Source organism: Temnothorax nylanderi, unplaced genomic scaffold (assembly GCF_030848795.1).
Source record: "Temnothorax nylanderi isolate EJ_2023f unplaced genomic scaffold, tnyl_v1.0 TNYL_tig0284_pilon, whole genome shotgun sequence".
NCBI lineage: Eukaryota > Metazoa > Arthropoda > Insecta > Hymenoptera > Formicidae > Temnothorax > Temnothorax nylanderi.
Genome location: NW_027249346.1, coordinates 124,387 through 139,840, shown reverse-complemented (window position 1 = coordinate 139,840; position 15,454 = coordinate 124,387). Strand labels below are relative to the sequence as shown.

The 15,454-nt window shown below is 35.3% G+C and overlaps 2 protein-coding genes across 7 annotated transcripts; one reads left to right on the top strand and one right to left on the bottom strand.

The window, feature by feature from the left end:
- The first annotated feature begins 246 nt into the window (after nucleotides 1-246).
- LOC139780569 (uncharacterized) lies at nucleotides 247-4,425 on the top strand. Its single transcript, XM_071719262.1, has 4 exons — nucleotides 247-530; nucleotides 761-1,427; nucleotides 1,654-1,784; nucleotides 1,951-4,425. Exons 1-4 carry the CDS (start codon nucleotides 496-498, stop codon nucleotides 2,429-2,431), a joined length of 1,314 nt encoding a protein of 437 aa, XP_071575363.1. The 5' UTR covers nucleotides 247-495; the 3' UTR covers nucleotides 2,432-4,425.
- Nucleotides 2,659-14,876, bottom strand: Tho2 (THO complex subunit 2-like protein). Of its 6 annotated transcripts, none has more exons than XM_071719258.1 (28): nucleotides 14,606-14,876; nucleotides 14,429-14,472; nucleotides 13,345-13,436; nucleotides 13,136-13,249; nucleotides 12,822-12,937; nucleotides 12,609-12,739; nucleotides 12,068-12,447; nucleotides 11,619-11,797; nucleotides 10,848-11,440; nucleotides 10,531-10,765; nucleotides 10,307-10,424; nucleotides 10,059-10,221; nucleotides 9,806-9,987; nucleotides 9,344-9,631; nucleotides 9,126-9,238; nucleotides 8,823-9,018; nucleotides 8,516-8,644; nucleotides 8,231-8,359; nucleotides 7,740-7,997; nucleotides 7,487-7,635; nucleotides 5,421-5,571; nucleotides 4,973-5,078; nucleotides 4,826-4,866; nucleotides 4,625-4,738; nucleotides 4,465-4,525; nucleotides 4,303-4,364; nucleotides 3,380-3,444; nucleotides 2,659-2,837 (listed from the first exon to the last, which is right to left on the bottom strand). In XM_071719258.1, the coding sequence occupies exons 1-28, from the start codon at nucleotides 14,668-14,670 to the stop codon at nucleotides 2,813-2,815; spliced, it is 4,299 nt and encodes a 1,432-aa protein (XP_071575359.1). In that variant the 5' UTR covers nucleotides 14,671-14,876; the 3' UTR covers nucleotides 2,659-2,812. The 6 variants fall into 6 exon arrangements, with proteins under 6 accessions (XP_071575359.1, XP_071575357.1, XP_071575358.1 ...); XM_071719256.1 differs by having other exon boundaries at nucleotides 2,659-2,794; XM_071719257.1 differs by having other exon boundaries at nucleotides 2,659-2,794; nucleotides 4,625-4,735.
- Nucleotides 14,877-15,454: the final 578 nt, after the last annotated feature.

Genomic DNA, 15,454 nt, shown 5'->3' with positions numbered 1-15,454 from the left:
GACGTTAATAAAGAAAATTCTATATGTATTATTACCTGTTCGCATACATCCTTATTTATTTTTAATTGTGTTTTTTCGAGCTTTTAATTATTTTTCCGTTGGTTTTTATTTCTTCGAGATTAATATATTTAACATTTATTTATTATTTATATTTAACAAATTTTTTTAATTTAAAGTATTATTAATAAATATATTAATATAATATTATACATTTATTATTAATCGGTATATAAACTTTTTCGATGCCGATAATAATTTCTAATTGATCGACTGTCAATCAGCAAGCAATCTTGATATTTATTGCTTTGATTATCAACTAAGTAAAGTATCAACCGACTATCGGTAATCTACGGTGAATTGAGAATGCTGGATAATAAAAGTGTTGCCTTATCCACGGAGTAAGATTGGCGGGTATTGTATCAATCCCAATTTGAGCGTCCCGTGTGTTTGTATTCATCTAACTGTCATAACCGTGTCAGGTACTTTTTATTCGACATGGATAGTGATTACTACTCCACCGTATATACATGGTAAGTACGTAAACAGTCTACGTAACATTGTATTCAATTTTGCCATTAAGATAAAAAAATTTTCGTCAAGGTTATCTACTCCCAGCCTTCAAAATAATGTTTACATCAAGTGCTGTTTACAATTTACAATTATGAATCAGTCTGTGTACCTAACTCGCAACATAAATAATTCTATATTTTTTGTTCGTTTTGGTTGTACCAATAAGGCTGTATCCACTGTATCTTCACAGGTTTGAGAAGTGTGGGATTGTATCTGATATCAGGACGCACCTGCGGCAGAACCTGGTGAACGCTTTGAAGCGTAAGGACCTGAGGCTATGCAAGAGCAGAGAGGCGAAGTCGGCGAAACAGTACGTTTACGATATGTTAATAGCCGAGTATCTGTTTGGTCACAATTACTCCTTCACCCTGTCGATATTCGCTAGCGAAGTTCCGCTTTTAGTAAACTTTTGCAACAGCGCGCCCCAGCGCACCGCCGACGACGGTGACAGGGGCGGTGGTAGCGGGCACAATAAGTTGCAAAGCGATTATATAGCGCACACGCTGGAAACCCTGGGCATTGATCCCAACAGGCCCGAGGGCCAGTACATTATATCGAATTACATGAACAGCGAAGCACCGCTGTTGCTGTCCATTCTGAGCTCGATAGCCTCGCTCGTTGTCAACGCTCAGTCGTCAACCAGAAGGTCCATGTGCGACAGAGAGACGCAAGCTGACTTAGCTTTGGAAGCGAATCTTGCAGACGCGACGAAAATGCGGGCAATGAGGAAGAAAATTATGCAACAGAAACAACTGTACGATGACGAGTTGAAGACTAAGGAAAGTAAATTGAAGCAGCAAGCCACGGTTATAAAATATCAACTGAGTTCATTAAATGCAAAAGTGGAAGAAGCTCAGGTAATGCCTTCCATCATGTACATATTTGATACAAGATATTCCATATAAAATTATCACATTATTCTTTGGTAATCGCTCAATTAATAAGCAGTTTTCTGTGATAAACAGAGAAGATTTTCTCACATTGTATATATCATAATTTCCATTTAGGAAAAGATCTAGTCTGATAAGAAACAATTTAAATATATTACTTTATCTCTAATATTATTTTCCTTTATGTGTTTAGAATGTAATGCAATCTTTGACCCTGAAAGAAAAACAACTAAAAGAAAAGAAAGAGAGCAATGCGCAATGTATCTTGCAGAAGGAAATGGAGCTATCTATGAAACAAAATTTCTTAACACAAGAAACTAACAGGTACTTGACGAAACCGAGAAAATAGTTCATCTCTATAACTAGAAATACTAAAGGCAAATAAACAGTATCAATAATTAATATTTAACATCTCCGTTTAATTCTTTCTATTTTTCTAATCTTATTCTGTTCATATTTGTTCATTTTTGTTTGAAATAAATTTCTACAGATTGCAGAGAGAACGAGACAGTTACAGAAAGTTTGAGGGTGGTTTGAAGAAACTGCAACGAGAGCTCGTCAAAATGCAGAAGGAAGTGTCGCAAGGCACGACGAACCAGTGCGCTCAGAACAATCTCCGGGACATTCACGTGCAAACTGACGCGGAGAACCGCACGATAATGGACGAATGCAGAACTCTACAAAGGCAGAAGCTGGAGCTGACGAATCTCGTGGAAGAGCAACGATCGAAGATAGAACAGATTACGCAGCGCAGCGCCCAATTATCACGCCAATTGGAGGAGGTGCGTTTATTTCAACCGATCGAGATGCCGATTTCTGTGGCTCGAATTGTCAGCGCGAACGCGATCGTCAGCGAGAGCAGTTCCACGGAGGATATTCTTCAGGACGCCAAAATGCGACTAAAGCGCCTGGAGGAAGAGAGCTCCAAGGCCGATCAGTATTTCTGTAATTTCGTCAGCACTTCTTCGTAGCGAATAAGACATTCCAAAATATTGTTTATTAATTATTTATTATCATTACTGCACGCACAATTATCAACCGTGCACATTACATATCACGCATATCACTTGTAAGGGTTTTGATTTTCTTCATCTTCGGAAGAAAAAAAAGACTAAATCGAAACATGTATCAAAAAGTATCGGACATTTAGATAATTTATTTTATAAAATTGGATGTGTTAAAACATATAATATACAAATTACCGACTATCTTTTTGCTTTATTTTGAATTCTACGTTCATTACATGCAACATCAAACATTAGCATAGAAAATGTTAAGTCGAGCTCCTTTCTGTTGTTGTACATCATCTCCGTTTCGGGTCTGAACTCCTCCTAGTGCACTTGAATTAAGGATCATACCGAGCACTTGTGTTTTTTCGTGCATAGGATAAATCATACAGTTATTGAGCAGTTAAGGATTTTTTCTCAAAAACAAAAAAAAAGAAAATGGAAATTATAGTTACAAAAAAAGATAGAATATATTTTGTCTTAAAAAGTTTGAAACGTATGTATTACAAATTTCATAAACAGAGTAAATAAACACTCGAACAATTACATTGAACTAATGTAATTAAGTGTTAAATTATTTCACTTCTACTTAACAAAAATGCAGTTAATAAAACAATGTTTACTTTTACTTATAAACGGTTAATAAATGTTAGTAAGATTTCTTAATTAAAATGAGAAAATGTTATATAAAAAATTATTAACTCACAATAATTGTACGATTCACTCTGTGTACATAGTACATAATCTACTTTAACACTTAATTAGCTACAAAGCTTAACATACTACTGTATCACAAGTATGTATCACAAATGTTATATGACATTATTGTAATAAAATCAACTAGCTGTAAAAAAAGCAAGAATAATATTTGTGTTCAGCTGTTGAATATATTAAATGTATAGAAAAGGATATTGTTTATCACGGCTTTCGCGGCCTTCACGTTCATGAGGACGATCCTTTGCGTACGGAGATTTTTCCTGAAAATACATTCTTGAATAAGTCTTCCGAATGCCATGATTTCTTGTGACTGATATTGGGGGAGGGGGGTAATTGACATCTATACTTTCTTGTTTTTGCTATAGCCGCCCATTTCGTCCTTTTAATGTACTCGAAGTAGACATCTTTATCAACTATGAAGTAATAGAAAATTGTTTTAAAAAATGATAACTTGATTTTTTTTCATGAAACAAGTCAGCTAGTTAATAAGAACTACAAAAATAATTGCAGCAGTTTCTATGTTACAAAACTTACGATATACGATGTGTAATAAATCTCATCAAAGTACGCGTAAAAAAAAAAGAAAATATACATGTTCATAGGACATGGAGCTACAAATGTATTGTATACATTTTTCTATATATTCTATATATTATAACTTTTGCAAGTGCATTAGTATCTTCTTGTCCAACATTTTCATATCGTTATTGATTTGATTATGCTGTATATTTCTTATAGCTAAGGGTTTCTCCTACTCTGTGTACTTTATGCATCCCAAAATGTAAGTAAATGTGTGAATGTTAAAGCATAATATATAATAATGTGATGATAAAAAAATTAATGTATCCTAAAGTAAGAAAATTAAAGATCAAGATTAAATTTAATTGGATTATTCTAGATATTATTCTGGTATATTATAACAAGATTCCAACAATTATAAAAAAGTAAGCAGAGAAAAAAAATAGAAATAATTATTCATAAAATATAAATGAAAATTAGCAGAACTAAAAAATCAAAGTTTATAACAAAATTCAAGAGAAAATAAATAGTAGGCTACGTTTTGAATAGAAGCTTAACTGTTTAATAACATTACAAAAATGCTAATTAATATTACTGACCTTACTGTAATGATGCTTTTCTCTATGTTCAGGAATGTCACCGTTCTGATGCGTGCCTTTGGCTGTAACATATGTAATGCGATATATATTTCAATATATAATAAATATTTGTTGATGAGTCTATATTTTTTGTAATAATAGCGGAAATATAATCACACAAACCTCTTTCGTCATCTTTTCTTCGTTTTTGTTCAGTCGTTGCTATGGATTCCTCTGCACGATCCTGTGTTAATTGGTTATTTAATAAATAGTATATGCATTCTGAATCGTGTGGTATGTGTAATGATTGTATGCAATAATTAAATGATAAACACATAATTACCCTTTTCCGTCCCTGTTTCTTTTCCCTACGCAGTTCTTTCTGTTCGTCACGTGCTTTCCCTTTACTGGAACGTTCTTTCTTATCAAGAACAGCCTCTGCGCGTCTTCCTTCCTGCTGAATATACAAAAATATTTATGCCAAGAGAAAACGTGGAAATATATAACAATTAAAACATAGATATAACGTAGAATGTATCATCACCTTCGGGACGCTCTCTACTTTTCTTCTTTTTACATCTGAAACTGAATAAAAATTTTATAATATTAAAATATACAGAGAGCAATAAAATTTTTTTTTATATTTATAATTACACGATTTAATGTTTGATCGTTTAGTCATAGTACAAACCTCTCTCGGGACCTTCTTGTACAGGACCCGAACTAGCACTACTATTTGACACGCTGGAAAGATCTCGGTCTAAATTGTCTACTCCACCGCTATAATAGTGTTCTTCCTGAAAATATAAAATTTGCATTTTTATATATTGTATAATTGATTATACCAAAATTGAAAGAAAATATGGAATATCAATTTCGAGATAAGTTATCATATAATAATAATATATTGATATATATTGATATATATATATATATAGATACAAATTACGGTATTTCGTTTACAAAAGCACGGAACAAAGCTTTTTATTAACATTAACTTTATAAGAAAGCATTTACGATTATACTATACGCTTACTGAAATTCTTTTATTCAAATTGCATTTTCTATTAAATTCCATCTTAACTTTCTCTTTTCCTTTCGGAACATTCCGTGTAAAAATATTTTAACATAATAATTACCTTATAATATTTGCGATCCTTCTTATCTAATCCCTCATCGTCTTTCACTTCTTCTTTTTTCACATATTTCTCTTTTGCTTCCGAAACATCCTTACTGTCTTCTTTCTTTCTGAACTTCTCGGAGTTTTCGCTATTCAAAGAATTGATATCGCTGTAAGATTTCCATACTTAACATATCATTTGTCAAATTAGTCCCAGTCCATAGATGTTTTAAGCCCCAAACTCTAAAAAACTGATCAATCACAGTCAAATTTTTGAGGAGAATAATCGACTGTGATTAGTGAGTTTCTTAGGGCTTAGGGCTTAAAATACCTATTGTGATTTGTGACTGAGACTTAAGGAAAACGCTGTCAGGACTTAAACGGTCAGAACTGAATCTTGGTTGCCTAATAATATAATTCGAGTGAATTTTACGTACAATTTTTTACCTTAGCAAACCACGCGCCGTTACTTACAGACTTAAAACGCAGTCTCAACCAAAGCTGGAATAGTACAATTATATAATTAAATTGATAATCAATTTAATCACACTATAGCACACATCTTGTAGGAAATTAGAAATAAATGATATAAAAAATACGGAATACATCGGATATGTTACGAAAAATAACACTTCAGCCAGGATTCGAACCTGGATCTCTCTCATTCCGTGACGGGTCTCAATTCGACCACTGAGGCATACCGATTAATTCAATCGGCAGAATTGTTTAAGACAAAATTTTTAATTATGTAATTCGTTACCGCATTTTTTTTCATATGTTAAATAGTTAAATGAAAAATAAATAAATAAAATATATGCCGTTTTAGGAGTCACCAGAGCTTAATAATATTTTTGTGTAAATTTATATACTTTTTCCACACACACACTTTAATTGCGCGCCGATTATTTATCGGTCTTGAAACACAGTTTTTTGTTGGAATAGTAAATTCAACACATTTAAATCCCAGGTAGGATTCGAACCTGGACCTCTCTCCAATCCCTCCGATAGTAAGCTGCGAAGATCTAAGTAAATCCAAAGGCGACATAGTCTCTTTACTTACGAGAATCACTTGTTAGCCAAAATTTCACTTATTGTTAATGTTTATTTACGTCATCTGAAATAAGGTCATTCTCCTAAATATTTACTGGTTATTGCGATGAATATCACTACATGTCTTCATCTCATAAGTAAAGAGACTATGTCGTCTTTGGATTTACTTAGATCTTCGCAGCTTACTATCGGAGGGATTGGAAAGAAGTCCAGGTTCGAATCCTATCTGGGATTAAATGTGTTGAATTTACTGTTCCAACGAAAAACTGTATTTCAAGACCGACAAATAATCGGCGCGCAGTTAAAGTGGAAAAAGTACATAAATGCACACAGAAATATTATTAAGCTATAAAAGATCTCATATCCCTAAGACGGCATATATTTTATTTATTTTTTTTTATTTAACACATATGAGAAAAAGATTAGAGATAACGAATTATATAATTAAAAATTTTGTTTTAAACAAGTCTGCTGATTGAATTATGCCTCAGTGGTCGAATTGAGACGCCAGTCACGGAATGAGAGAGATCCAGGTTCGAATCTTGGAGTGTTTTTTTTCGTAATATATCCGATATATTTCGTATTTCTCTCATATCGTTTATTTCTAATTTTCTAAAAGATGTGTTATAGTGTAATTAAATTGATTATCAATTGTGCTGTTCTAGCTTTGGTTGAGACTGCGTTTTAAGTCCGTAAGTAACGGCACGTGGTTTGCTAAGGCAAAGAATTGTACGTAAAATTTACTCAAATAATATTATTAAGCAATCAAGATACGGTCTTGACCGTTTAACAGCGTTTTCGTTAGTTTGATTGCATATCATGTTGATCTTATTTATTTAGATTATTTGTCCCTCCCCCCTCCCCCCATAGCTCCGACAGAAATTTTGAAATTTTATTATGTTCCCATTTATTATATCCGCATGTCTTTTATTAAATTTTCGTATATAATTTTCTACATAAAATATCAAAGAATAAAAAAAATACAAGTTCCAATGCAACTGTGTATATATTTTTAAATATTTATATATTACTTACTGATGCGTTTGATTGGAGGAACTTCGTTTTTCTCGTTGCTCCTTGTTTTCCTTTTCTGGTCGAGCGTCTCCGTTATTATTTTCTTTCACTCCTACTCCATTGCTAACTTTATCGCTCGTTTCACTATTCGTTGTGTCTTGTGTCTTAGCCTGTACAAATAATAAAATAAATAACTTTCTCAAACACATTTGAGATATAATTTCTTTCTCTTTATGAATTTATATCGATTATATAAAAAAAAATCTTTTTTTACCTTGTCGCCCACATGGTGAAAGTCTGATTCGCGTATCATAGTGGGAGTTTTAGCTTTCAGTTGCCCACTATACGATGTGGCTAGAACGTGCAAATCCTGACGCTGGCCACGCTCTTCCTCCCTCACCTTTTCCACCTTTCGTTCGAGGATCTGAGAGAGTTTCGCCAAGACCGGGAAATGTGGCAATATCTTGATCAATATTATCAAAGAATTCCTTATTTGCACATAATCCTTAGAATCTAGACACACTACGATAGCCTGTCAAAGAAAATATTAATTCGATCATAAGTGCTTTTTCTCAGCACTGAAATAACATTTTCATATTCAACTATGGCTGCGTTCGGGGAGCGCGCTATTAGCGCTATTTGCTTATTCTATCCTTGTTTTATACCTGATAAGCGATAAAGATAGAATGATGCAATAGCGCTAATAGCGCGCTCCCCGAACGTAGCCTATATATAGCACATATATTCATAAGATTGCGTAAATACCTTTGTGATCTTATAGTGCCACTTGTGGCACACATGTCTGTAATTTTCAAATCCGACCATATCATTCGCTTCAGAAAATTGATTGCTCACACGGAACTTGGTTACGAAGCCAGGGTAATTACTGCATTCCTATATTCATAAGATATTTGCTAATACATATTCAAAGTGTTAAATAAAAATACAAAAGATAATCAGAACCAATATTTAAAAGTGTAAAGCATCTTTTCGTTTTTCTCTGAAAAATTCGAGAAATGTGTTAATTCGTTGCTATTACATATTACTTACCTTATCAAATATGGCTTTCTCGGAATGCCATCTCATAACAGTTTCCAGCATAGCGCATAAAAATCTGCCATATCGATTTGCTTCGTTCTCTGTGCACGAAGTGACTGAATATGTAATATCACAGAAAAGCTGAAAGAGAAACAAATAATTTTGTCATAAAAATAGTTGTAGCAACGTATAACAAACTATAAATTTATTTTGTACAATAGTCTTGTGCAAACGAAAGTTGCTTTATAATAAACAAGTATAATTTATCGTTCTAGTGCTGTAACAACACATGAATGTATATTAGACAGAACTGTCTTACACGATCGTAGCAAAGCAGAGTTGAAAAATTTGCAGTCTTGAGGGAGTGGATGGTATGTACAAATTTCGCACAGTACATGGCGTCCACAGTTGTGAATGTACACCGTGGGAATAGGCACAACTGTAGAAATTGCGTTATCGTCTCGTTTTTCGCAGATTTAGCGCTTCGTGACAAAAACCATGTATCCTTTTCTTGTCTACAAGTCAGTTGCAAACGTACGGATATTATTATCGAAATATTGAATTGCTACATTATATAATCACGATAATTACATTAATTAAAAGAGATTACGAGATATTTTACCTCAGGTACGCAAAAACTTTTTCAACGTGTTCCTCTTGCTTCTTTTTTTCATCCTGCAGCTTCTCGATAAGAGTGGTATATCTTTCTTGTTCCTTCTTTCCTTTACTTACATTCTAAAAATCAGCATTACTCCCGGTTTAAATCAAGAATGTACGTTTAAAATAAACTATTGTCAGTCATAGTACTGTAATCAGTAATAATGTGTAATATTCGCATACCATGTCTTTGGAATTGTCGGCGGTTTGCGCTGCAAGTTGCTTCAACTTGCTAATTTCCCTTTGATAACTTTCCCCTGGCACGTACAAATCGTACATCGATAGAGACCAAAACGTGACTAAGAACTGCGGCGATATGTCCTCCCAAACTTTTAGAGGGTGTAATGGCCTGACAGACTGAGCAACAGGTGCCATAACAGCTTGCGCAGCTTCCGCGTACTTTAATTGTTTCATAGCCGTGGACATTTTCTTGTAATTTGGATCAGCTTTGCGGAGGGCGTCATATTTTATCTTTGAAAGAAAATCAATGTAAGACGATCCATAGAATAAGATATAATAATCCACGACAAATCGTCTGATTAAAAAATTAAACAGATATCTTTTCAATAAATTGGATAGATGATTTGTTTAAACAATATTATTGTCAAGAAGATTCGAACATTCATATATAAGTGGCTCGCTTACATTTATGGCATGCACAAACATTGGCCGTGCCAGAAAAAATGCGACATCTGCGTGTATGTGATTGTCCTGGAGCATAGAATGGATCGAGGGTAATCGTTCCACATACTCATCTACTGTCATAGTCGAACCCAGGAAAGTCCCAAATTGCACCAGCGTGTCCTGGCATTGATCGTACAACTTGCCTATTGTAAAAAAAAATTGAAAATAATATCTATGAAGGAAAACTTTTGACTCTGCATATAATTCTATTTACCAACGAGTTTTAAATGAGATTTATCGGTCTCCCTGTAAACGACGCAATGTTTCTGCTGTGCCATTAATAAGCACAGAGCAACCGCGAGATCCTGCTCGGCAAGAGCTTCCTTCAAACGCTGCGAGGATTTCTTCGTGTTGCGGACTTGACTAAAGTAACCGGCCTTGAGAGGAACAGTTTTTATATGAATTTGTCTGCGTCAGAATTACATTATGACATTGCATATTCATGCGACTGCCATACTTTACCTCGTTTTTTAATAGATCTCCGCCTGCCATAGCGTCCAGTTGATCAGACGTCATTTCTTCGGCTGCCTCGATACCAGCCATTTTTTGTACTATTTCTTTTAATATTAATAGATCTAGGCTGGAAGCAGAGCGGTATATTAAAGCAGCAGCAGCAAATTGATTTAATAGTTAGATTTACTGTAATATCTCGTTTATCTACGTATCTCGTTTATCTGAGAACGTACCTCTTTTGAGCTTTAAGTTGATTCGCTACATACTGTAGCAACCCTGTTAATTCGATGTTATACTTCTTAAATATCGCTCCGCAAAAAGAAGCCAGAGATTGCAGCCACAAAGATATACTGGTGCCATCGTGTTTAAATCTATCCCTGTCAGCACCCGCTAATGCCTCTACAAGACAATATCCTAACACATCGTACGAGATATTTGTCAAGTATTTCAAGGAGTCCACCACAGGTCCTGCATCCAATACGATGAACATGTTACAATTTTCCTTTGCGAAGATGATTATAACGGCAGAAGGGACACATTCTATACGTACCTATCAGGTTGTCATACAACTGGATCTGTATGAGAACATAATCGAATAATACGCCCGGTGAGGAGTGCGTAAGCTTGCCTATTGACCGGCCGACTGGCTTGATCGTTTCCTTGCTTACGCGCTTCATAATCGACTTGATCTTCTTTTGAGCATCCGCACGTTTCCGCAGCAATGCGGCGTGCTGTAATGGTGTATCGTTCTTCCAGCGCGCGTATAGGCAATAACGATTCTGGTAAGGGTAGTACTTGAGAATGTTCCATAGTTCTTCGGCGACGCAACAGTTACAGTCCATGAAGGAGAGGGATGGTAGCAGCGCGACGTCGAGTATCGTCAGTACATCGTAGTAAAGACGGCAGTTCTTGTTCAATGGTTGCTTGCTCGCGTCAAGTGGACAGTGCTTGATAGCGGCGTGACATAGTCTCATCACCTTGTACATTAGAATAGGATCCTGGTGCAGATTCGGTCCAAGTACGATCAGCATTGGCAACAAGTAGTCATGAATGTCCTCCAGATCGCGTAACGACGGCGGCGCAAGGGAACTCTTCAATGGGGGCACTTTACGACCCGGCAATTTTGGGGAAACAATACAGTGTCTGGAATGAAATAATTTTGAAAACTTGCAAAATAATTTAACTAGATTGGAGTACAATTGTTATCAATAATTTACGACATGTAGTGTTCGTTTAATAATATAGATACAATTCCACAAGTTACCTTCTTAAATTAAACAGATACATTTAATTAAATTAAATAGATATATTAATAACTTACTTTCTGTATACAGATTCGACAAGAGCTTGCATCATTTTGCACAATGCTAGAGCTATGGGGCGTTGATCCGTAAAACAATAATCTGGCAAGCGATTGAATAAACTTTGTGCCACTTCCCAAGCTCCAATTTCCAGAAGCGCTTCACATAATCCAAATTTTTGATTGCTTGCATACTTGTCCTTCAAAACAAAAGAGATTAGAATATGACCTATCAATCACATATAATTACTAAAACAGGTCAATATCTTTATGTACAACTTTGAAACAATTTTTTTTTTTAAGAATTTGCACTTAATTTCAAAAATTTAATTATAAAATTAATTTGCGAGTTATTGTAAGTTTTGAATAGAGATCCAATCTTTTTCAGTATTTATTTTTTATTAAATAACAATCAGCTAAACTCAGATTTGTGACATAAATAATTCATAAAATTTCTTTTCGTTTATTACTTGTGCATTTTCCTTCTCTTCTACAACATCCTCTTTGTCTTTCGTTGAGATCACGCTCAACTTCCGCACATATTCCTTGGCCTGCTTCATCACTTGCTCGTGATCTGATATGATAGTTTTATCATCTGGCACTAGCCAAGGTAATATGTCATCTAGTTTAATCACACCATGTTGCAGCATGAGCGCGGTGACCTTCTGCAGCGAGAACGGTGTAGCGTTGATGGTGGAGCAGTACTTGAATCCTAAGACCTCACAAAGTACCTGCTGATCGCTCATGTACGAGCGTATTAAGGGAATAAAAAGAGCATCGTCTTGCGGTCGATTTTCAAACGTCTCTAATAAGATGTCGAGTACTCTATTAGGATCAAGATTAAAATAACCTGTAAAGGACAATACCACCTTGTACTTCCGTCACTTTCCATCTACTTAGGATATTCATGAGTTTATTTCTGTTTTTTAGATGTAGCGATTCTCGCAACGTACAGATCCTCTGAAAAGAGCGATATTTTTGTACTCGCGGTAAAAACTTTGATAATCATACCGATAAGAGATTTAACAATTTCCAATGTCGATGCCACCTCACTGTCTGGACGCTCTTGATTTAATTCTACAATGAGCTTGGAGTAACCCTCGCTCTCTTCACGAAATAAATTAAATTTCCTTTGTTTATAACTGCAAAGAAGGCGAGCGGGCTATAAGAAACTCGTTTACAGCAATAAATATGGTTTATATAAATTGATAGGGAAATACTCACTACAGCTTTGTTTTTACTTTTATAAACTTGGTTTGAAAATTTTTGTTTTTCAATGTCCCTACATCTTGCAAAGTTTCAATCTCTAAACGTTCTTTCAATATTCTATCGGTCAAAAACTGTGGGGAATAAATAAGAAGTTAAGGTAATGTATTGGAACTCAGTCTTAATTAATTAAATTAAAAGAAAATAGTAATTCTGACTACTTTAAAAGTATGTCCTTTAATATCTTTTTTAATATTCCTCTCTCTCAATAATTTCGTTATGTTTTTAAAGTGAGATATAATATAGGTTTATATGTAAAAGTGAATGTATACCTTCTCACACTCTTTCACGATATAATAAAAGTTGTTCCTTTCCTCATTATGCGCTTCTGCATCGATTAAAGTAAATATGTCTACTATTGCAGATGGTACGGAACCATCAAAAGTCTACAAACAAATTACACATGTTAGTATATTATTACAATATCATTTAATTTCGGCACGGTTACGTGTAAAGCTTAAGATAATAAAAAGAATCATACCGAAAGTTCACCTAATGTCTGAACTACACTGTCCTTTTTTACGTTTCCATGGATTCCATTTGATATTAATTCGTATATTCCGCGTCTCCATTCTATAAAAAAAACCATAAAGATCCATCATCATAACGTACAATATCGAAGGCAGTTATACAATCAGAAGATATAATGTAAATATGAAACAATGCCCGCGTATATGTGGGGAAAAAAAGTACAAGATATAAAAGTGCAATATAAAAGCTTGAAATAAACGTGTAGCTCTTATCAATTTCTATCTCCTTTGCAAATTCCGTGTGAAAAATAGAAAAACACATCTTTGTAACATTGACTACGTTTACACGTCACTATTACTTGGGTTTAATAATATCAGTAGTCACTGTGCTGACATACAATGTTGTATAAACGTTCGTTAAATCCAGTTTCATAATACCAGTTATTACTCCATACCTGTTGACGAAGAGATCTAGACTTATAAAGACTTACAGGGTTGTAAAGGAACACGTAAATGCTAAGCAAATGTTATGAAAAGTATATCTGCTAAGAAGTAATTCTTTCACGAGACCTTTTTCTTTGGAGATGAAATAACATCTCTTTGTGTAAACAAGCATTTTGGGAAGTTATAACTACAGATGTTACTGAACCCGATTAATGATGACGTCTAACGTAGTCGTTACTCCATGTGTAAAAGTTATCATACGCACTACATATATAAAATGATCTATACGACAAAATGCAATGCAACATGTAAAGTGAATTAAACAGAAGAAAATGAACAACAAGGTCAAAAGAAATTTCAAAAGAATCAGATCCGTTCCGACTATTCACGAGTGTGTATAACTCATGAATAAATAAATAAATAAGGAACTGATAATCATGCTGTTATCGCAAGATGGAAAGAATGTATGAGAATGCATTGTGCTGAAGCGAGCATTGTGTGATAAGTATATGCATGCGCTAAGGAACTGGAGGGTATGAGGGTGGCTGCGCGCTCGCTTCGCGTGGAAACGACAATGATATATCGGAACGGGCATGCTGGGGCTCGGAGCGGAGTGGAGCGGAGCGGAGCACAGCCGGAGCACGTTATTACCTGGTCTGTTGCCTTCCTTAAATTTGTGCTTGATTAGCTTGAGGCTGCAAACAGTCGTGAATTGACAAATTAAGTCTTCGGTAGAGCGAGTTAACGGGGGTAGATAAGTGTTTTCGCGACCAGCAATGCACCGTGTCGATCGCGTCGACCAGGCGACGCGCTAACAACACCACTTACAAATCGTTTTTCCCATGCTTATCCCATGACTTCCACAATTCTGTATGCCATACTTTGCTGGCCATATTTAGCGCTCTGGTCCGTTTTTTTTTTTAAATAAAATGGAGCTACGAGCGTGCGAAACCCGGAGGGATTAAAAATCAACTCGACATCGCAGGTTAACGGGGGGGAGAGAAGAGAGAGAGTGCGTAGCGTATTTTTTCCCTTCGATTCGCCACTGTGCGAAGCTAGCACCGAGCCACCGAGCGCGTCCCCGAAGCCACGAAGTACGGCGCGAGGCCGCGAGGCGCCCGGGGAGGACGGAGGACGTACACACGTCATGGGGACGCGCGGCAACGGCCAATCGGAAGCGGTCCCGCGATCGCTCGGCGGCGATGTCGTCGCTAGCGGCCGCCAATCGGAAGTCGTCTGTCTTTGCGGAAATGCCTGCGGTTACGTCCGACGAGACATCTCATTTGATACGTCATGCTCAAGTGACGTCACGCAGTCCAATGGCAATGTCGGGAAGAAACGCGTGACTCGCGCGGCGACCAATTAAAATTTTCATGCCATTTTCATTGTTTTTTTGAAACGCACGCACCTGTCATACTAGTGTCTTATTTTATTATAACAAATATATGGTTAATATATTTATTTCAGAGTTTTGACTTGGAGTTAGTTCGAATCAATAACTTTAATATGATAAACAAAAAATATTTATTGTATTATATATGTATATATACGCGTTATGTACACAAAAACAGCGAAAAGATACTCAGAATTTATTTCTTCTTGGAAAATAATAATATAATTTAAATAATATTCAAATGTTAAATATAAAATAATAATTAAACTTAAATAGTAATTTAT